This window comes from Myxocyprinus asiaticus, chromosome 9 (assembly GCF_019703515.2).
Source record: "Myxocyprinus asiaticus isolate MX2 ecotype Aquarium Trade chromosome 9, UBuf_Myxa_2, whole genome shotgun sequence".
NCBI lineage: Eukaryota > Metazoa > Chordata > Actinopteri > Cypriniformes > Catostomidae > Myxocyprinus > Myxocyprinus asiaticus.
In genome coordinates this window covers 16,827,521-16,851,088 of record NC_059352.1, presented here as the reverse complement: position 1 = coordinate 16,851,088, position 23,568 = coordinate 16,827,521, and the positions used below count along the sequence as shown (strand labels likewise).

Here is a 23,568-nt window from a genome sequence, read left to right as displayed (position 1 = left end):
GTTTAGGTTTAGGGGTAGGGTTAGGGTTAGGGGATAGAATCTATAGTTCATACAGTATAAAAATCATTATGTCTATGGAGAGTCCTCATAATGATAGCTGCACCAACATGTGTGTGTGTGTGTGTGTGTGTGTGTGGGCGGGTTTGGGTGGTTTACGAGGACATTTTTTTAGGTTACAAACTGGTAATTACAAGGGTATTATGCTAGAAATGTTGTTTATGAGGACATTTCGGTAACACTTTATAATAATGGTCCATCATTAATGGGTAACTATGCAGGAATTAATGCAGGATTAATAAGTAGTACTACATTAACACTTTAGTTACCACTATTAACTAATATGGAAACATGATTAACCAATCACTAAGTAATAGCGAACTGATGCCTGAGGTAGTTCACTGTTAGGGAATCAATAATTACTGAATTTGATTTTCCTCATTGAGAACTATCAACTAACTATGGCTAATTTAAAATAACTACTAATTAATTATTAATCAAAACATTAACATGTGTCTAAAATGTGAATGTGAAATGTGAATTCAAAATTTCTTAATGAACTGAAAATCGTTATAGTTTTTTTGGTCCAACTTTATATTGAGTCTCTCTAATACGTGTGTAGTTAAAATGATTCTAAGTTCCGTCATGAAACTCTACATGGTGCAAGCTGATAGGTCCTTTGACATTTAATCTGTTAGAAAAATCCATTAGAATTTTTTTTTTCTCTAACATTTAAATTGCCTCAGATGTTTGCAGGTAAGTCGGGTTCACTGCCGTGCGCTACATGCGTTTTCGCTCTGAAACTCCCCTCCTCCCCAGCACCATTTGTCAATATCTGGTTTAAGGGATTGTAAGTATGAATGTCTAATTGTGTAGCAGCAGCATGTCTTACATGCTCAACACAGCATGTCTGTGTATGTTCTTCGTACTTGCTGTGCAGCAGCAGTGTAAGCAGGTTTAGTCCACCAAGACCAAATCTATATCTTGTCATATCCATTATAACACCTTACATTTGTTCCATGAGTTGTCATGACTGAACTACACTTACAGCTAATGTAACTAGGAGGTATGCATTATTCTAGATAAATTACAAAAGCAGAGCTTGTACAACTATGCATGCACATGCACACATACTTTGCGAAAATTGTTAACACTTTACAATAAGGCTGTATTCGTTTACATTAGTTCACTACACTATTTAACACGAAATAACAATGAACAATACTTTTACAGCACTTATTAATCTTGGTTAATGTTAATTTAAAAATGTACTAGTACATTGTTAGTTTATGATAACTAAGCATTAACCAAGTTTAGCAAATAGAACCTTATTGTAAAGTGTTACCCAAAAATGATGCTGAAAAACATCTTACTGAATATTCTTACTCAATAGTTGTTTGTGAAAATCTGTGTAACTGCAAAAGTATTAGAGACCTGTGGCAACTCAAAACCTCACTTTTATGTGAGAAATGGCATTTCCTGGCATTCAGGAGGAATGTGTGACCTTGTACAAGAGAAGCAGAGTTAGGAGGGTTTTAAAGAGACCTGAGCATCATCTCTATAGGTTAATCCCCTGAGTTTCTATATCCAATAAAACCGACCTGTTGAGGCCTGTAGAGAGAGACAGACTGAGAGAGAGAGAGAGAGAGAGAGAGTTTTAACTGCTTGACAGGAGATTATAGAAACATTACTTAGATAAATTTATAACAGGGAGGATTAAAGGGTCAAATAAGAAAATAGAAAACAGACCAATAGAACTGATTCCAGAAAGTAAGAGAGAATAAACATATACGGTTGCAAATGGGGTTGGGGAGGGAAGATATGAATCTTAAGGGACAAGTTAATTGGGCATGTTTAAGGTGTGGTCATGAGGGAACAGGGTTAAATACCTGAGGCAAACATGTCAACATTTGTCACAACAAACAAACATCAACCCAGTTGTTGCTATGTGTGGTATTCACAAGGGTAAACTACTTTCTCGTAGCCTACGTTTAAGCTCACTCTACTGTACATATTGTATAACAAGTTCCAGAAAACAATCCCATAACTGCTGTTTAGACTTACTGTAGTTTTAAATAACTGCACCACAGCTGGAATTAGTAAGTGCATCAAAGCAAAACAAAGTGACTGACCTGTCCCCAAGGCAAGGACTTGCAATTTCTAGTCTTTGGATAGATTAAATGCATAACATGGGTACATATATATACAATATAAACAGAGAGGTATATATACTGTATATATGATAAATTGACTAATTTAAGTAATGGATTAATTCTAAAATTATTCTACATTAAAAACTTAAATAATATATGCATTAAAATCTGTAACATTTTATTCAAATGTATTTAAATACATCTTTCCTTTATATAAATACATCTTCCAGTTTCACACAGTGCTGAAACAAGTATGTTTGGAGATACAGTTTTCTTCATACCTGCAGGACAGAATTTGTTCGGTCTTGATTGGGAACTGTTCTTCATCATTTGTCACTCTTTCTTGTGGGGTTCCACATGGTTCAATCCTTGGTCCAGTTTTATTCTCATTATATATGTTGCCTCTGGGGTAAACTTTTAAAAAAAATACGGAATCTGTTATCATTTTTATGCTGATGACCTACAACTGTACCTACCATTAATGCATGATGATTATTCTTCTATTACACTTTTTTATAATTGTTTGGCTGAGGTTAAAGTTTGGTTGGCGAATAACTTTTCCCAATTAAATGAGGATAAGACAGAGTTTATTGTTTTTGGTCAGAATCAACGTGATAAGGATACGACAGACAGTTTTGGTTTACTGTCTGGTAATATGCACTCTCATTTGAAGAATCTAGGAGTTATTTTTGACTCTGAGCTTAGATTTGATCGTCAGATAAATGCTGTTGTGAAAAACAGTTTCTTTCAGTTAAGATGTATTTCAAATCTAAAATCTATCCTCTCTGTTAGAGGTTTGGAAAAAGTTATGCATGCTTTTATTTCTACCCGTTTGGACTATTGCAATCCATCTTTTTAGACTCAAGATGGCGCCGAGTATGGCTGCTGCGTTGCGAGCTCCGACACAACATGGTAGTGTTTTGTTTGTTTTGTTCACAATTCTTATGTTTTTTGTCTTGGATGTTGTCTGCCTTATTGTCTACGACAGACAAACACTTTTGGACATTGGTTCAGCAATTTCACACCATAAACTGGACTTCAAATTCCTCAGTGCCGACCCGCTGTTTACAAACACGCAAGTGGAGCCCTTTGTCTGGGCAGTCCGGACACGGAAACGCAGGAGGAAAAGGGGAAACAGAGCCGGCGTTCTCATCAGAGTAAGACGCCGCGCAAATCGACCCCTGCTACTCAGTATTCTACTGGCAAATGTTCAGTCTCTGGATAACAAGCTCTGCGAGCTGAAAGCGCGGATCTCTTTCCAACGAGAGACAAGGGACTGCTGCATTATCTGCCTAACAGAAACTTGGATGTCTGCGGAGATTCCAGACTCAGCCATTGAACCTGCGGGGTTCTCCGTGCACCGAGCGGACAGAGCGAAAGACCTCTCAGGTAAAAGCAGAGGTGGTGGTGTATGTTTTATGATCAACAAATCCTGGTGTGATCAGAGGAACTTACATTCTATCAAGTCTTTCTGCTCTCCTGATCTGGAATTTCTCATGCTTCTGTGTCGACCATTCTGGCTACCGAGGGAATTCACAGCGGTCATTATCACAGCTGTGTACATCCCCCCACAAGCCGACACAGACCGGGCAATCAAGGAACTGTATGGGAGTATAAGTGAGCAGGAAACCGCGCACCCTGAGGCCGCGTTCATTGTGACCGGGGACTTTAATAAAGCCAGTTTCAAATCAGTCGCACCAAAATACCACCAGCACATTATTTTCAACACACGAGGGGGCCGGGTTTTGGACCATTGCTACTCTCCCTTCCGGAATGGCTACAAATCCCTCCCCCGCCCACCATTTGGCAAATCGGACCACTCTTCCATTCTGCTTCCGCCCGCTTGCAGGACTGTTTTGATCACATGGACTGGGAGATGTTCCGGTCCACCTCTGATGACGACATCGAGCTTTACACTGATAGCGTAATGTGTTTCATCAAAAAGTGCGTGGAGGACGTAGTTCTGACCAGAACAACACAGATCTATCCAAACCAGAAGCCATGGATAAATAGCGATGTTCGCACGGCACTTAATGTGCAGACCTCCGCTTTCAATCCCGGGAATGCGGAGGAGCATAAACAAGCCAGTTATGCCCTCCGAAACAGCAAAACACCAGTACAGGAACAAGACTGAAGGACAGTTTAACACCACCAACTCTAGAAGCATGTGACAGGGAATTAACATCATCACAGACTTTAAAGGGAATAAAAACTCCGCCATGAACACCGCTGCCTCTCTCCCGGATGAGCTAAATACTTTTTATGCTCGTTTTGAGGGAAATAACACCGCCCTCGCAGAGAGAGCTCTTGCGGCCGAAGCTACAGAGGTTAGTTCACTCTCTGTCTCTGTAGCAGATGTAACCCGATCCTTCCGACGGGTGAATATCCGCAAAGCTGCGGGCCCAGACGGCATTCCGGGCCGCGTCATCAGAGCGTGCGCGAACCAGCTGGCTGGTGTTTTTACAGACATTTTCAACCTTTCCCTCTCTTTGTCTGTAGTCCCCACATGCTTTAAAACATCCACCATTGTGCCTGTTCCAAAGCAATCAAAAATAACTTAAATGACTGGTGTCCTGTTGCTCTGACCCCCATCATCAGCAAATACTTTGAGAGACTAATCAGAGATTACATCTGCTCTGTGCTGCCTCTCTCTCTAGACCCATTGCAGTTTGCTTACCGCAACAACCACTCCACTGATGATGCCATTGCATCTACACTACACACTGCTCTCTCCCACCTGGAAAAAAAGAACACTTATGTGAGAATGCTGTTTGTAGACTACAGCTCAGCATTCAACACCATAGTGCCCTCCAAGCTAGATGAGAAACTCCGGGCTCTGGGCTTAAACAGCTCGCTGTGCAGCTGGATCCTGGACTTCCTGTCAAGCAGATGCCAGGTGGTTAGAATAGGCAGCAACATCTCCTCATCACTGACCCTCAACACTGGAGCCCCACAGGGCTGTGTTCTCAGCCCACTCTTGTATTCCTTGTACACACATGACTGTGTGGCAACAAATAGCTCCAATGCCATCATTAAGTTTGCTGGTGACACGACGGTGGTAGGTCTGATCACTGACAATGATGAAACAGCCTACAGAGAGGAGGTGCACACTCTGACACACTGGTGTCAGGAGCACAACCTCTCCCTCAACGTCAGTATGACAAAGGAGCTTGTGGTGGACTTCAGAAGAAAAGACAGAGAACACAGTCCCATCACCATCAATGGAGCACCAGTGGAGAGAGTCAGCAGCTTCAAGTTCCTGGGTGTCCACATCACTGAGGAACTCACATGGTCCATCCACACTGAAGTCGTTGTGAAGAAGGCTCATCAGCGCCTCTTCTTCCTGAGACGGCTGAGGAAGTTTGGAATGAACTGCCACATCCTCACACGGTTCTACACCTGCACTGTAGAGAGCATCCTGACTGGCTGCATCTCCGCCTGGTATGGCAATAGCACAGCCCACAACTGCAAAGCACTGCAAAGGGTTGTGCGAACTGCCAGACACATCATCGGAGGTGAGCATCCCTCCCTCCAGGAAACAGTGGTGTATCCAGGACATTTTTACTGGGGTGGCCAAGATGTGGCACAGACCTAGTGTGGGGTGGTGATACCGGGAGAACCTTTATGAATGGCACATGATCAAAATGTGTAAATATCGCATTGCTTTGCTTCAACATCTACACATGTAGAATAAATGAATTCTTAAACTCATGTTAGAATTCAATGAATTGTTTGTATTCAATATCAGACTGTTGTTTTGACATTTGACAGTTTTCTATTCCTGTTCTATTTCAACCTATTACAGTTTCTGGGAATCTCTGGTTATTTTAACATAACATCCATTTTTAAATCAGTAATTGTTTAGGAAAAGTCAGTTACACATTTTAAAGAGCTATTCTCATTGTAGAGAATTAATCTGCGTATAACATCAGGTATAGTGTATAATCATAAAAAGATACAAGTACAGGTGATAACTGATTGAGGCGCAATTCAATCAATCATTCAATCAATTATTCATTCATTTATTAGCTATAACTGCACTGTCCAGCAGAAATATTGTTAAATTGGGTACAAATCAGTGTGTGAAATTGGCTACGAGGGCTTATAGGTGTCTGTCTGGTAACCCCAAAATTGCAGATTGAGCTCTGTATACAGAAAAAAACAAAACTCTATTTACAGTGTCTACTCAGGTTTATTTTCCACATGTTCTGATAGCTTCAATTACTTTGAATGTGACCAAATAAAATAGTTAGTAAAATCATTTGCGGCATTTAAGTGCAATTTGCCCTGCCTCTGCATATTTAAAATGTCAAATAAGGTATAAAAACTTTGAAGATTTTATTGGTCTGACTGACCAATAATTCACATAAAGAGCTCATAAATAACTCATGTAAAGATTTAAAGTACAGTCACAGCACAAACCCATCCATTTCACACACAGGTTAGCCATATATATAACATTAGCTATTGAACATATACATCTGTAAAACGCTTTACACACCTCCGTCATTAAATCAGAAAACATGGCATTTCATATTTCATGTCAATATAAAGATAACATGCTGAATGTGGTGTAGGGTCTAGCTTACTCTTTAACCTAGCTACTGTAACAATGAAAAAATGTTTTCACATTCACATGGAAATTCAGGATAAATTAAACGTTAGATTAGATGAACATACCTCTCAAATAACAGCTTTCTTTTTGACCACAAATCAATGTCGTCAACTCATTGGAAGTTGGAGGTAGACGCTAGCTCGTGTCAGCTTCGTGCTTCTGACCGACCGTTTTACTCCAGACCTGGCGCCCGCTGCCCGCGACCTGCAGCACCTGCCTGGCCACCCGCGGCCTGCCCCTCCCCCCACTGATCAAAGATCAGCTCACACAGCTTCAGTCCCACCACTACTCTAATGGTCAGAAATATAAAACTGACCGTGGGTCAGTGTGGCTCTAAATCAACAAATGACCTGAGATGTCATCTTTGATTGACAGGTGTTTCTATTGGTTCTTCGTTCTTGTGTTGATGAACATGATGAACTACCAATCAGTTCTGGGGTGGCCACAGGGTGGCCAATGAGATTTCAGGGGTGGCCCAGGCCACCACAGGCCACCCCCTAAAATCGCCACTGCCAGGAAATATATACAAGGCGGTGTGTGAAAAAAGCTTGGAGGATCATCAGAGACTCCAGCCACCCGAGCCATGGGCTGTTCTCAGTGCTACCATCAGGCAGGCGGTATCGCAGCATCAGGACCCGCACCAGCCGACTCCATGATAGCTTCTTCCCCCAAGCAATCAGACTTTTGAACTCTTGATCTCCCACGATCAAAATACATCAGCACTGCACTTTATTAATCTTATATCTCACACCGGACTGTCATAAATTATATTATTATTATATTATATTCTCTCTTAACAACTGACTATCAACCGACAGCCTGAATGTCAATACAGTACAATACAACCTACTGTACATTCTATATTGTGTGTATTGTATACTGTACAGTGTGTGTAATTATGTGTATATTAGACTTTAAATTGTGCTGTGTTAATTTGATGTTATTGTAAATTGGTATATGTCTCATCACTGTCACGACTGCTATGTTGATCGGAACTGCACCCAAGAATTTCACACACCATTGCACTTGTGTATATGGCTGTGTGACAATAAAAGTGATTTGATTTTTGATTTTTATATTTAGGCATTAGTCAATCCTCGGTTTCTCGCCTCCAGCTTGTGCAGAAAGCCACAGCGAGGCTTTTAACTAATACCAGGAAGAGGGACCATATAACACCTGTTTTGGCAGCTCTTCACTGTCTTCCGGTGAAGTTTAGGATCCAATATAAGGTGTTAATGTTTGTTTTTAAAGCTCTACATGGATTGGTGCCACTGTATATCAGAGACATGATCATCCTTCATCAATCCCAAAGATTCTTGCGCTCTACTGACCAGTTGTGTCTTACAGTTCCACGGTCCCACTTGAAGTGCAAAGGCGACCGTGCTTTTTCAGTGGCAGCCCTTAAACTATGGAATGATTTGCCCCTGTCTATAAAATCAGCATCATGTATTGATGCTTTCAAAACTGGCCTAAAGACTTATTTATTTACTTTGGCCTTTGAATAAGTTTTATCTTTGTGAGTGGTATTTATTATGGTGTATGAGGCAAATTTGTATCTTTGCACTTGCTTTTATTTCCCAAGTTTTTATTTGTATGTTTTTGTATAAGTATTTTAGTTGTCATGGTATGCTCTTTGGTCCATTTTTGTGGTTTTGAAAGTGCTCTATAAATAAAAGTTGAGTTGAGTTGAGTAATTTGTTCCATGTGCTACAAGGTGAATGCCAAGTAATGAAGTGTGGTTGTGTAAACCGGTCTGTGCAGTTTGTGTTTTACTACATTTGATAGGTGTGGATTCTAGTGCAGATACCCTAACCTCCGAGAGCAGAGTCTGCCAGTGGAGGAGGAGATGCTGTCAAATGTAAGTATTACTACTAATCTCCATCAGGTGATTTGTTACACCTGCATACTTGGCAGTATCCTTTTATATGTATCTTTGGTTTATTTATTTAGGAAATGCTTGCTGCAGATATCACACTCTATTTAAGACGATTGTCAATATAAATGTTTGCTTGCGTGTGTGAGACCATGTGTTTTTTTAAGCATGAGTTAAGACAAGCAAGTGAATAAGTGTGTTAATTTAAGGTAGTCTAAATCGACAATTTCTCCGTTTTTTTAAATATTAATAGTCTTGTCATGTTGCCATGCTTTTTTGTAGTTTTCGTGGCCATTTTATTGCTGTCTTAGCCAAATCTCTATAGGCTACACAAATATTAAAACTAAAATAAATAATGTGCACTTGTTACCTTAAAAATTCAAAGACTGCTATAGATATATTATACTAAGGTTTCTAATCTCCTGAAAAACTAAAACAGGAACAGATTTAAATTTAAAGTGAAAAGTGAGCAAGTAACCATTGAGTTGAGCTTTGTAGTTTGTCTGAGCACAACCCCCTCTGTTGTTTTAAAATAGAAGTACAACCGAGATTTATTTTCAAAAAAGCTACTTAATAAGAGAGAAAAGCAAAACAGCAGAAACTTAAGAGCTCAACTAAAAATGTGGCACCATTGCTACTTCACATCTGGTGTTATTTCAATAAACAATTTAACTGGAGGGACAGATGTAACCTTGACCTTCACTTCATTTCTATACTAAGGGTGTTTTCACACTTGGGTCCTCTTTAAAAGTTACAAACTCAGACCCCTTTAAGTGGACCAAAAAGTGAACCGAGTGAAAAAGGACCCAGTTCTCTTTGAATTCACACTATTTGTGGCCTTGAATGTGGGCTCAGATCTCTTTTTGGTCCACTTGACCCGTTACGGTGTCTCAGTCCATTTTGCATTTACACTATTGTTTTTGTGGAAACCAGACCACTTTTTAAAAGACAAGATTGATGATAATTATTATTATTATGGCTTTATTAAATATTAAGAGAATTAGCTCTACATATTAACTTATGAAATTATTAAACATGTTTAATACCCTTAAAATGAATAATTAGCATTAGTACAGGTGTCTTCTTCATAAAAAACTGTATTACATAGTATAAACATATAACATCTTGTTTTTTATAAATTAAGAGGGAAAAGAAATGCATTCAACTGAATGCATTGTATTTTTATATTAATAATACTGTATTTAGAGTCAAAATTCAAGAAATGTAATAATGGATAATGGTAGATTAGTTTACAAAAAATATGATTGGTTTATCTATTGACTGCCTCGGGCAACATCCATTCATTAAAAACAATAGTAATATATTTTTATATCGTAATCTCTTAAGGTATAGTTCACCAAAAATGAAAATTCTCCGATAAGTTAGTCACCCTCATGCCATCTGAGATGTGTATGACTTTCTTTCTTCTGAAAAACCCTTTTGAAAATTTGTAGAAAAAGATTCAGCCTCAGCAGGTCCTTAGAATGGGAGTGGATGGTGATTAGATATTTGTAGGTCCAAAAAGCACAGATAGTCAGCCTAAAAGTAATCCATCCTATCTCCAGTAGTGACATTAATGTCTTCTAAAGCGAATCAAACACTTTGTGTGAGAAAAAAGAATAATATTTAAGGAATATTTTACTATAAAAGATTGCTTCCAGTCAGGCATTGGCAAATGGCCGAATTTAGCCGAATGCTCCCGTGACGTAAGAACGTTGGCATGTGAACTGACACGTGATAGACACACAACCAATGAGTCGAAGGAACGTGCCAATTTTGCTTCACAGGAGCATTCAGGTAAATTCTGCCGTTCGTCAACGCCTGACTGGAAGCGATCTTTTATAGTTTAAAAGTGCTTAAATATCGTTCTTTTTCGCACACAAAGTGTTAATGTCACCGTTGAAGATAGGATGAATTACTTTTATGCTGACTATCTTTGCTTTTTGCACCTACAAATATCTAATCACCATCCTCTCCCATTCGTTTTCTACAAATCTTCAAAAGTGTTTTGCAGAAGAAAGAAAGTCTCAGATGGCATGAGGGTGAGAAAATTATCAGAGAATTTTCATTTTTGGGTGAACTATCCCTTTAACTGTCACTCGCCATTCCAATGCGGGCCGGCACAGAACACTGAAGAAATTTTTTAGTTTGTTTTGTGAGGAGTTCAAATAGTTTTCATCATCAATTTACACTGTCATCTCCATAGAAACAGAATAAGTGGCTTGTTGCGTCTCTTCTCTGCACGTCATAATTACTGGTGTACGGTAACCTGTCAGGGTCAAACATGTTTGTCATTTTGCGAAAGGGAAAATCAAGTGAGCCCGGAGCGCTTTGTGTTCACAATGCACGTTATTAGCGAACTGAACCGCAGGCTGCAAGCAAACCGTACTCAGACCACCTCATGAGATGGTCTTGATTCGATTCACTTTAAAGGGGTCTGAGATCATTTGGATTGTTCACGTATGAGCCAAAAAACCTGCGAAGCGCTCAGACCCCTGAAACAAACCAAGTGTGAAAATGCCCTAAATCATCATTGACTGTAAAATAAATAAATTTAAAAAAGTAGTGTAAAGTCACATATTACATCCTAATATAATTATAATTGTTTATACATTTTAATAATAATAATAATGATAATAATAAGTTTAATTTATATAGTGCCTTTCCAGAGCTCAAGGACGCTTTACAATAGTAACACAATAATACACAAACAAAGAACAGTCACAAAAGTACAGTTCAGATAGTACAGTCATTGAGAGTGAATAACACATTAAGATAAATAACACTGAGAATACAAAAAAGTTTTAAGTTGAGATTTAAACTCAGAGATAGAAGAGATGCTGGGAAGAGTCAGGGGGAGTGAATTCCATATATTGGGTGCTACTACGCTGAATGACCTGCCACCCATAGTACAGAGGCCAGATCTAGGGACAGAAAGGAGTCCGGACCCAGAAGACCTAAGCGAGTGGATCGGGTTGTATGGGAGAAGCAATTCACTAAGATAGTGAGGTGCCAGACCATGAAGTGATTTAAATGTAAGCAGGATTAGTTTATATTTGATGTGAAACAAAACTGGTAACCAGTGAAGTTCAAACAGGAATGGAGTAATATGAGCTGAGCGCTTGGTATGTGTAAGAATTTTAGCAGCAGAATTTTAAATATATTGCAACCTAGCAACAGAGTTAGCAGGTAAACCAATGAAGAGGGCATTGCAATAGTCAAGATGTGAGGATATAAATGCATGAACCAGTGTTTCTGTGTCTTTGAGACTGATAAAGGGATGAAGGCGAGCAATGCGGCGAAGGTGAAAGAAGGCAATTTTAGATTCAGATTTAATATGAGCTTCAAAAGTGAGAGAGGGATCAAAAATGATACCTGCATTTTTTACAGTATTGGATGGTTTAATGAAAGTGCCATCAATATCACAACCAAAGTCATAAGGACATAAGTGTTGGTGTTCCAATAATAATGATCTCAGTTTTATCCATGTTCAATTTTAGGAAGTTGGACTTAAGCCATTTTTTTATTTCATTTACACATGTTGATAGTGGACCGGTCTGGAGAGTGGGAGCAGATCTACAAGCTGTACATATTTGAATGTCATCAGCATAACAGTGGTAACTGAATGAGTTGACCCAAAGGCAGTATATATATATATATATATATATATATATATATATATATATATATATATATATATATATAATGAATAATAGAGGTCCAAGAACCGATCCCTGAGGGACACCTAATTTCAGGGAAACAGTAGGCAGGGTTAGGGAGTAACGGAATACATGTAACGGGATTACGTATTTAAAATACAAAATATAAGTAACTGTATTCCACTACAGTTACAATTTAAATAATTGGTAATTAGAATACAGTTACATTCAAAAAGTATTTTGATTACTGAAGAGGTTACTTTGCATTTTATTGTCATTTGTTTCGTTTAATATTTAGTCCTTTCAGATGGAAAACATTTATACATATAAATGGTGCAATCCAAAGTGCATTTGAACAGTGGTGAAACACCTTCTTATGATGTGTTACATTCATACAAGCAGACAGAGAAGTAAGTTTGAGGTAAGTTTGGAGCAGAAGAAATAGAAACAAACCTTGTGTAAATGGAGTGGTGGTGGCATGATGGACTAAAGCACTGAACTGATAAGCAGAAGGTTGTTGATTCAATCCCCACAGCCAGCTCCATTGTGTCCTTGAGCAAGGCACTTAACTCCAGGTTGCTCCAGATGGATTGTCCCTGTAATAAGGGCACTGTAAGTCGCTTTGGATAAAAGTGTCTGCCAAATGCATAAATGTAAATTGTCAGTTTTACGCTAAGCTAAAATGCTATTTCTAGCCATTTTCCAGGCACAATCATATTTTTTATCAAGAAATTTAACGTCGAATCATAATTTCTTTTTTCTAGTAAGACCTTTGATACTAAGGCAAAAATCTTATTCTTGATAATAATTTTTTTATTGTTTTCCTGTAAAAATATCTAAAAATCCTTAAAACAAGATCAATTTGATTTATCTTGTTTTAGAAACAACACTGCATAAGATATTTAGGTTTTTCAGAGAATGTATTTTTAACATGTGTATCTTGTCTTACTGTACTGGCAGAGTTTTTATAGTCAAAACAAGTGAAAAAATCTACCAGTGTTGAAGAAGTAATCCAAAGTATTTAGAATACATTACTGACCTTGAGTAATTTAACAGAATACGTTACAAATGACATTTTACAGCATGTATTCTGTAATCTGTAGTGGAATACATTTCAAAAGTAACCCTTCCAACCCTTACAGTAGGTGACTGGTAATTCTGCACTGAAATGTGAAACTGTCTATCCGTGAGGTATGAAGAAAGCCAGGAGAGAGCAACACCAGTGACACCAACATCTGAGAGGTGGGAGAGAAGTAATTCATGGCAAACAGTATCAAAAGCAGAACTAAGATTAAGTAATAGAAGAATGGAGAGAGAACCAGAGTCACCAGTGAGTAGTAGGTCATTGACAACCCTTACAAGGGCGGTTTCAGTACTGTGAAGTGGGCAAAAGCCAGACTGAAAGGGGTCAAAAAGATTATTTTGAACAAGAAAAGATTGTAACTAGGAGTCAACAACTCTTTCCAGTATTTTGGAAATTAATGGTAAGTTAGAGATAGGGCGAAAATTAGAAAGAACAGTAGGGTTCAAGTTAGGATTTTTAAGTACTGGAGTTACTTCAAAGTGTATTTCTGTTGCACCTGTTTTAATGAGTGCATATTACAAAGCTTAAAGATTTCAAAATAGGACTTCAAAATATATTTTTTATTTAAATCAAGGTAATCTGTTTTTGCATTCAGTTTATTTTAATATATTCTGTAGTGAAAATAACAGTAATCAACATATAGTGCACAAAGATTTTTCTCCTACTTTTTGACTGGGTTTAAATAGAAAGACTTTACTGACGGTACTTTTGTTATTTTAAGTGCAAAAGAAATAATTAAGGGAATAAATAAGAGATTATGCTGTGCACAAATAGGGCTATCAACAGGGGAGGACAACCAGGTATCACAATACTGAACCACTAATATAATATATCATGTACATGTAAACTAAAGTAAAAAAAAAAAAAAAATCTTTTGTTGGAAATTTACTATTCACATATTATGTAAAACTATTTGATCTGCCATGCCTTAGCAAAGGACACTATACATGCTGGCCCAGGGGAAGGGGTTGTAGCAGTGCCCTGTGATTTCAAGCAATGGCCCTGTGCACAGGACAATCGTGGCAGCTTTATAACTCTTATTTGTCACAATGCCACTGTCATCCTCATTGGTTCTTTCTTCACCAGGCCTGCATCAAGGACATCTTTCCCAGCACTTTGGGATGAGACACTTGTAAGATGGCTGCTTTCAAGGTTGTAGTTCAAGGCTGAGAGAAACAAAGTAATTTACCTTATTCACAGCAGTGCCATCTTTGATTTTTGATGGGAATGACAACGAGGCTATGAGGGATTGACGTACAGTCTCTTCAATGGGTTGTACAGATGTTTAAAGTGTTTCTGGATCCTTCCACTGATGAAACATTGAAAAATATATTTTCAAGAAATTTCAGTAGCAAAAAAAAAAAGCTCCACACAACATGAGATGTGAAAATTAGATGTGATCTGGGAGCTTTTTAATGCAATGCTATTCAATGCATGTCATTGAAGAGACAGTAAGTCTATCCCTGGCAGCCTTCTTTTAATTCCCATGTGAATATCGTCTATAGCATTGGCACTTAAGGCAGAAACATACTCTACTCAAGTACGTCAACCCAGATGCAAGACTTTACCACCGCATTATCAATGTGTGGTCCAGTTGAACATGTTAAAATGTGCATTCTTGCATTACATGGCTGACACAAAACTCAGTACTCAAGGGGCTATACCTTCAAACTTCTGTGCAGTTAAATAGGATGTTATTTTTCAGGTAAGTTGCTTCAAATATATTTTAGTCATGACAACTCTCTGAAAGATTTAATGTTAATGTGGGTATGTCATACCGATAGGATATTGGTCTTGGCTGACTAGATCTGCTACGTTGCTGCTACTGTGGCTGCAGAGCAAGTATGGAGATTTGCTAGTGCTAGAACATACACAGACATACTGAGTTAACTATGTGGACATGCTGCTGCTGCACAATTAGAAAATCTCAAGACATGTGGCATCAAGCATGTATGACATGCTGCTTGTTAGACATAAATACAATCCCTATGTAACAGATCTAGACAAGTGCAGCTGGGGAGGTGGAGGGTTTCAGAGAAAACTCTTGCAGCATGCAGCAGTGGAATCGGCTTTCTTGCAAACTAAGAAAATGTGCAATAAATGTTAGGCAAAAAGAGAGTATGCAAGTTGATTGGCTACCCGATTACACGTCAAAGGACCTATCAGCTTAAACCATGTGAGCCGATTGGCTTGACATATCACATTTGAACGAGCTGACTAGCTAACAGATAACAAGTTCAAGAACTTCAGCTTGCTCCATTCAGAGTTTCATGCCTGTACTTAATTACTGACTCTAACTTACTAGCTCAGCAATATTCTCTTCAAATTGATGCTCCGTCATGTCAATAGTTGAGTTGAAAGAGAAAACACTACGTAGAAGCGGACAGTTCTCACTAATCTCACCATAGCAAATGCAACGTGTAGTTGCGCTGTGTTATGAATTGCGACATGACACATTTCAAAACACAACTGAATTGCGGTCTGACACATTTCAGAAAACAATGACATATTAAATCCAGCTTGAGTTGCAAGATGCGCCTGCGTTCACATATTTGCGTAGAGTATGTTTCGGCTCTAAGGCAGTTCAAATACAAACTAGCAGCACACATGTATATGTGGGTAGTTAACCTCTTGTGTAAAATGTTTGATGCTTACTCCATCAAAAACTATTTAAAACACCATTTTGCTAATGCTATTATAATTATGCAGTTGTATGAATTGAGAAACTATATGTAACATTTGTTCATTTGTCACTGCAATCCAAATGAACAAGTTAAGGCAAAAAGACAAGGGCGCAGATTTGTTTTGGGGGGGGGGGGGGGGGGTTACTTTTTTGTTTTGATTGTTGAGGTATAATATGTACAGTTGTGTTCAAAAGTTTGCATACCCTGGCAGAAATTGTGAAATTTTGGCATTGATTTTGAAAATATGACATCATGAAAAACAACTGTCTTTTATTTAAGGATAGTGATCATATGAAGCCTTTTATTATCACATAGTTGTTTGGCTCCTTTTTATATCATAATGATAACAGAAATCACCCAAATTACCCTGATCAAAAGTTTACATACCCTTGAATGTTTGGCCTTGTTACAGACACACAAGGTGACACACACAGGTTTAAATGGCAATTAAAGGTTAATTTCCCACACCTGTGGCTTTTTAAATTGCAATTAGTGTCTGTGAATAAATAGTCAATGAGTTTGTTAGCTCTCATGTGGATGCACTGAGCAGGCTAGATACTGAGCCATGGGGAGCAGAAAAGAACTGTCAAAAGACCTGTGTAACAAGGTAATGGAACTTTATAAAGATGGAAATGGATATAAAAAGATATCCAAAGCCTTGAAAATACCAGTCAGTACTGTTCAATCACTTATTAAGAAGTGGAAAATTCGGGGATCTCTTGATACCAAGCCAAGGTCAGGTAGACCAAGAAATATTTCAGCCACAACTGCCAGAAGAATTGTTCGGGATAAAAAGAAAAACCCACAGGTAACCTCAGGAGAAATACATGCTGCTCTGGGAAAAGATGGTGTGGTTGTTTCAAAGAGCACAATACGACGATACTTGAAAAAAAAATGAGCTGCATGGTTGAGTTGCCAGAAAGAAGCCTTTACTGCGCCAATGCCACAAAAAAGCACAGTTACAATATGCCTGACAACACCTTGACACGCCTCACAGCTTCTGGCACACTGTAATTTGGAGTGAAAAATAGGTCACAACCATAAGCACTATGTTTGGAGAGGGGTCCACAAGGCCTATAGTGAAAAGAATACCATCCCCACTGTGAAGCATGGTGTTGGCTCACTGAAGTTTTTGGGGTGTGTGAGCTCTAAAGGCACGGGGAATCTTGTGAAAATTGATGGCAAGATGAATGCAGCATGTTATCAGAAAATACTGGCAGACAATTTGCATTCTTCTGCACGAAAGCTGCACATGGGACGCTCTTGGAGTTTCCAGCATGACAATGACCCTAAGCACAAGGCCAAGTTGACCCTCCAGTGGTTACAGCAGAAAAAGGTGAAGGTTCTGGAGTGGCCATCACAGTCTCCTGACCTTAATATCATCGAGCCACTCTGGGGAGATCTCAAACGTGCAGTTTATGCAAGACGACCAAAGACTTTGCATGACCTGGAGGCATTTTGCCAAGACGAATGGGCAGCTATACCACCAACAAGAATTTGGGGCCTCATAGATAACTATTACAAAAGACTGCACGCTGTCATTGATGCTAAAGGGGGCAATACACAGTATTAAGAACTAAGGGTATGCAGACTTTTGAATGGGGGTCATTTAATTTTTTTTTATGATTGTGCCATTCTGTTATAACCTACAGTTGAATATGAATCCTATAAGAAATAAAATAAATGTGTTTTGCCTGCTCACTCATGTTTTCTTTAAAAATGGTACATATATTTCCAGTTCTCCAAGGGTATGCAAACTTTTGAGCACAACTGTATGTATATGACACCCCTGGAATCTAGGCCCCTGCAAACAGGTGATTAAAAACTGTGAGAAACTTAAGAGAAATGTGGCCAGTCACAGCAACTAAAATGTTTCCCTTATACATTCATATAACTTTCAACCTAAAATCTTGATGTTGATTAAAACATGTGATGTTGTAAAAATATGTGCAGTGAGAAATGATTCAAAGTGAATAAAGGAACTCACATTTCTGTTTAGAGATGGAGAAAGAGATGTTAGGTTGTCAAATTTACATTCCAACTTCACTTTATTTAGGTATGCACTAGCAGCATCCTAACACACACACACACACACACACACACATGTTGTTGCGGCTATCCTTATGAGGACTCTCCATAGACATAATGATTTTTATACTGTACAAACTGTAAAAATTACTTAACCTGCATATGCATTAAAAATACTGTACAGCGGGGCCTGGGTAGCTCAGTGGTAAAGACGCTGGCTACCACCCCTGGAGTTCACTAGTTCAAATCCCAGGGCATGCTGAGTGACTCCAGCCAGGTCTCCTAAGCAACCAAATTGGCCTGGTTGCTAGGGAGGGTAGAGTCACATGGGGTAACCTTCTCATGATCGCTATAATGTGGTCCGTTCTCGGTGGGGCTCGTGGTGAGTTGAGCGTGGTTGTTGTGGTGGGTGGTGTGAAGCCTCCACATGCGCTATGTCTCTGTGGCAACGCGCTCAACAAGCCACGTGATAAGATGTGCAGGTTGACGATCTCAGATGCAGAGGCATCTGGGATTCGTCCTCCGCCACCCGGACTGAGGTGATTCACTACGTGACCACGAGGACTTAAAAGCACATTGGGAATTGGGCATTCCAAATTGGGAGAAAAAGGGGAAAATAAATAAATAAATAAAATACTGTACATATGCTGATCTTTTTAAGGAGCACAAAGTCATTGTCACAGTCATTCCGCTTGTTAATTTCATCTTCATACCTGAGAAAGAATGCACAATATTTTTGGAATGTGAGCGTGGAATGTTCAGGTGTTAAGTGTATTAACTGTGAATGTTTGAGGGTGTTAAGTGTAACTTGCATCCATGCAAAGGACAGACATCTGAGAGAATGAATGAAGGGAAGACTTAAAACGAACCGCTTTGATTGGAGACTGAATTGTATTGGTAGACATGATCAGCTAAATGTCAGCTGATTGTTATCTTGATTAACATGACCTGCCTGAGCTAACGCTTTGTTTGATAGTAACTAACTACGTGCAACACATTACATTGTTCAGTTAGGGGTTATGGTTAGGTTTAGGGTACAGACAAGCGACCAGAGGGAGTGATCAAATGTGCTCACTCACCTAAGGAGCCATTCACACCGAACGCATTTTTGTGGTAAGAAAAGCTATACGCAGAATCACAACTATAGCAGAACGCAGGTGTCTCGAGACCATTTTTAACAATAGAAATACTTTTTAACATGATATGGCATCTAAAAAAAAAACACGCACCTGCATGAGATGCCATATGTCTGTTTAGCGCATGTTTTCATAGGAAAACTATTGAAAAACAACGCAGACGGACACAAAAACGTGTTCGGTGTGAATGACCCCTAAACGTCTTCTCACTATACACAAGTAGCATCGGGAAGTCCAAATCATTTAAGTGAATCAGATAGTTCAGACAGTTCATGTAAATTAACTAGTTCAAATAAATGAATAACCAAACAAATAAACAAACAAACAGACTTCATGAGGATTCCAGAGAAGAGAAGAAGAAAAAAGAAAAGATTCACAGTAACTTACTCTGTCAATGAGTGAAGCAAAGTGAGTGTTGAGTATCTTGATCTGTTCTTTCTCTTGAGTCCTGATGGCCTGGATGATAGGGTCAATCTCCTGGTTCAGAGTTGTTAGGAGACTTTCATTGACCTTCACAGCTGTAATTGGAGGGCAAACAGATGGAGCAGAGCCCCAACCCTCTCTTGACACCATCCCCATCCCATATCCAAACTCCAGACCACCTCCATAAATCCCAGAACTTGATTTGTACCCTCCAACAACCTTAAACCCCCCAACAGCACCCCCTGCTCCACTGGAGATGCTCCCAAAGGAGCTGCTCGAGGAGAAGCTCTTGTTGTTCACACCCACTGAGGACTGTCTGCTATAGGACCTCACGGTTTTCTTCATGTTCAGCATCTCTGGATAACAGAACAAACATAAAGTTGAGATGTTGGAAACTCAAACGCGATGGGATGAGAGACAGTCTTTTAAACTCTTATATCGACGGCAAGGAGTGGCTCGAGGCCAGCTTATTGGTTGAGAAACAATTTTCAAGATATGTATAGGGGTTATAGGGAATGTTGGGAGAACAATCCCAGTGTTATACATTGACTGTCTCTCTTCGATCTCTGAACACACTGCACATACTTAGAATACTCCAAAACTTATTTAATTTCTTTTATGATTAAGTTAGAACATACTTAGAGATCATGAAGCAAATCTGCTATTACTTGGTATCATTAATTGATATGTGGGCACTAGATCCAAGTCAAGGCTTTTTGATGCATCATGATCTACCAATGAGAGAAATCAAAGATCAGTCATAAAATGTTATGATGTCAGAAATGAAAGGCAAAGTGTGTAATTTCTAAGCCACAAGTGTCACCAAAAAGTAGTGGAAAAATAACAGCTGTCGAATAGGTTTCCTAAACACTTCCCTGTCTGCTATTGGTCAGACAAATGGACAAAAAATGGTTAGATAGTCATGCCACAAATCACGCCACTGGTTTAGCCAGTGTTGCTGTGTTGGGCTGGTTTGGATACTCAAGAAAAAAGTGCAATGAAAGAATCAAAAACAGTCAAAATCCTATAATTGAAGAACATAAAGAGATCCTTTGTTTCATGAGTGCGTGTTTGTGTCCATGTACATAAAATTGTTTGTATATGAGATTTCACAACTTCAGTTTTATATCCACCCACTCATGATAGGCCCTGGATTGCAGACTTAAACCTGTCCCAGCTCATTGATTGACATTCTCCTACTATCTACAAATGCTAAAACAATCTCTCCCTGTTCAAACATTCCTTTGGTTAGTGTTCAACAAGGTAAGCGTAAATTGTTCTTCTCTGAAGGCAAAAGTTATTATTGGCTAATCCCAACCCCCGCATTGTTGTAAAGATAACGGCCCAAGACTTTTAACAGCTGTGCTTTTATTGCTGGCTGAGTTGCAGTCATTCTATCACAGCCAAACCTGTCAAGACACACCATAGTGTACAGTACTTAAATTTATTACACGGCTGCCTGAATACTCGATTCTGATTGGTCAATGGCACCATCAAGCAGTCTGATATTTCTCTGTAACCATCGCACTTTGACGTATCAGACCGCTCATCCGGGTATCTGAGCCCTCTTTCCTGCTTCTCGTATCACTCTGCGATAAGTTAATAAAATCATTTAAACTCAAATCAATGTTTCATGTGCATTTGTTTATTTATTTGGCAAGTAGTCTTGTAATAAGACATATACTAATCAGTCAGACATTCATTAAATAATAAAAAATCCGAACTCTGATGCAAACTGGAGGTGGAATTTCAGCTGTTCAGTGATTTATTTCTTCTCACATAATTACACAATTTCAGTGCAAATTAAAGTGTCATGTCCATCTATTTGTTTATTTGGCAAGTAGTCTTGTAATAGGCTGAATAATGAGAAGTCAGACAGTCATTTTCACAAAATATATACCAACAGAAATCCGACGCAAACCGGAGGTGGATTTTAGCATTTCAACCATTTCTTTCTTCTCAAATTACATCATTTTAACACAAATCAACATTTTATTTCCATGTATTTATTTATTTGGTCAGTAACATGTGTAATAATCGGGGTAATGTAAAGCCGGTTGTTACCGCACAATAAACCCCTTCAGGGTGATACGAGACGCCTGGTAACACTATAATAACAGTACATAAATAATCATGAATTATTACCTCAATTAATAGTTACTTTCGCCTGAATTAATGATGAGTTAAGGAATGGACTAATCAGGAACTAATGAAGTGCTAACATTAACTACAACATGAATATGAATTCATGCTTTAATAACAGCCACCTTAATCACATGTTAGTACATGTTTGATAGTTAATGCACTAATTAACATTAGGGAATTAACTAAATCAAACAGGCTTTATAAGAAAGGATTTACTTTGAATTAAACATCAATTTTTAATATTGTCATAATTTAAATATTTTATACATTTAGCTGTCTGCAGTTTCGCCACAAACGTCATTGAATGACGCAGCATATTTCCGCCATTTTTTAAATGGACATAAAAAACTCAGGAAAACACAAATAATAATGATCCCCAATAATTTGATCTCAACCGATTTTATGTTATTCTCCGTCCCTTTCATTTCATACTCACCCTACCACTCAATTCAATTGTCATCTGGACCATAGAAATAGGAAAGGTTTATGTTGCTGGATCAATATTTGTTTTTGTTATATATATTTCTCCATATTTTTCATGGTTACTTTGTGAGTTTCATCAGAACTCAAAATTCAATTTCAAAATGATAATAATGATTGGATCATCATGTTGAAAACAATCATCATGATCAAAACATTGCTGTGGTTTTTAAATTAATAAAAGGGAATAATTAAAGAGTGTGTGGATCCACTTCAGTTTTATTTCAATGCTTTTTGCTTTGATCCAGCACCTGTTGTAGAAGTGTTGGATGTGTGTGCATTCCCCCCTCCCCCTTTTGGATCATCATCATCATCATCATCATCATCACCATCACCATTATCATCATCATCATCATCAACAACATTGTTGTTAATAACAGTAATTTGTTTTGTTAATTTTTCCGTGGACATTTGTGCAGGCAAACATTCAAACATTTGTTATGTGAACTCTATTTCAAGTGCAGATAATTCGCTACATTTCTGCCCGGAACTACAGTCCATGGAGAGTTTGTTTCTGATGGGGTACAGTTATAAGCTGCGCTCTTTGGGTGTTGGCTGGTTGCTTGCCTCTATTTCCTATGGTATTGGTAATGCTGACATTTTTAATCTAAAATGATTGGTTGTTTTAATTTTAAAATGTTGTTTATTGGCATTTCCGATTTAACATCAGGAGAGATAGAGACAAAACACACTTTATAAATCATTTAAAAGTGTCTTGTATGTCTTAGCAGCTATGTTTGATTTTTATTTTGAGTTTTTTTTTTTTTTTTACTTCATCAGAGGTGCAATAATATAAGCAATACAAGCCTAAAAATGTTTTAAGTGAACACATTTAAGGAGATGGCACAGCAGGCCTCTTCTGCAAAACTATGAGACATTATGTGGTGTTTATATTCATTATGTAGGTGTGTCATGTTCATTACTGTGCTTTCAGGACTGATTTATGGGTGAGAGGTTGGTATACTTTCACCATAAAAAGTCAAGTCATCTTTCGTTCTACTTCATCATAAAGGTCTACTGGCACAGAGTTAACTTTCAAAAGATTAAAAAATAAAAAGTAACTAAATGTTTGTTCTAGTCTACATCTTTACATCTCTTGCTGAGGGAAAACTGACATGTATTAGTAAACTTTATTATTTTTTATTTGGCAAAGACACTGACTACCACCCCTGGAGTCGTGAGTTCGAATCTAGGGTGTGCTGAGCCAGGCTTCCTAAGCAAACAATTGGCCCGGTTGTATAAGTTATATTCAGTTAACCCCTTTAAGCTCGGTTTGGCCTGCAAGCGGGCC

General features: G+C 38.4%; 1 protein-coding gene across 3 annotated transcripts; it reads right to left on the bottom strand.

Moving 5' to 3' along the window:
- Positions 1-1,502: 1,502 nt before the first annotated feature.
- On the bottom strand, positions 1,503-21,214 carry LOC127446159 (keratin, type II cytoskeletal 8-like). 3 transcript variants are annotated; one of them, XR_007898156.1, is made up of 4 exons: positions 19,617-21,214; positions 12,751-12,893; positions 2,432-2,564; positions 1,503-1,625 (listed from the first exon to the last, which is right to left on the bottom strand). XR_007898156.1 is itself a non-coding variant. In XM_051706856.1 (3 exons), exons 1-3 carry the CDS (start codon positions 20,004-20,006, stop codon positions 2,540-2,542), a joined length of 558 nt encoding a protein of 185 aa, XP_051562816.1. In that variant the 5' UTR covers positions 20,007-21,214; the 3' UTR covers positions 2,380-2,539. The 3 variants fall into 3 exon arrangements, 2 of the variants coding, with proteins under 2 accessions (XP_051562816.1, XP_051562817.1); XM_051706856.1 differs by lacking the exon at positions 1,503-1,625 and having other exon boundaries at positions 2,380-2,564; XM_051706857.1 differs by lacking the exons at positions 1,503-1,625; positions 2,432-2,564; positions 12,751-12,893 and adding an exon at positions 13,474-14,547.
- Positions 21,215-23,568: the final 2,354 nt, after the last annotated feature.

Coding starts and splice junctions, on each gene's coding strand:
- LOC127446159 (XM_051706856.1), bottom strand. CDS start 20,006: ATGCTGAACATGAAGAAAACCGTGAGGTCCTATAGCAGACAGTCCTCA. Junction 12,894..19,616: donor TTGCTTCACTCATTGACAGA/GTAAGTTACTGT, acceptor CCCTTATTACAG/GGACAATCCATCTGGAGCAA. Junction 2,565..12,750: donor CACCACTCCATTTACACAAG/GTTTGTTTCTAT, acceptor TTTTTTTAAAAG/TTTACCCCAGAGGCAACATA.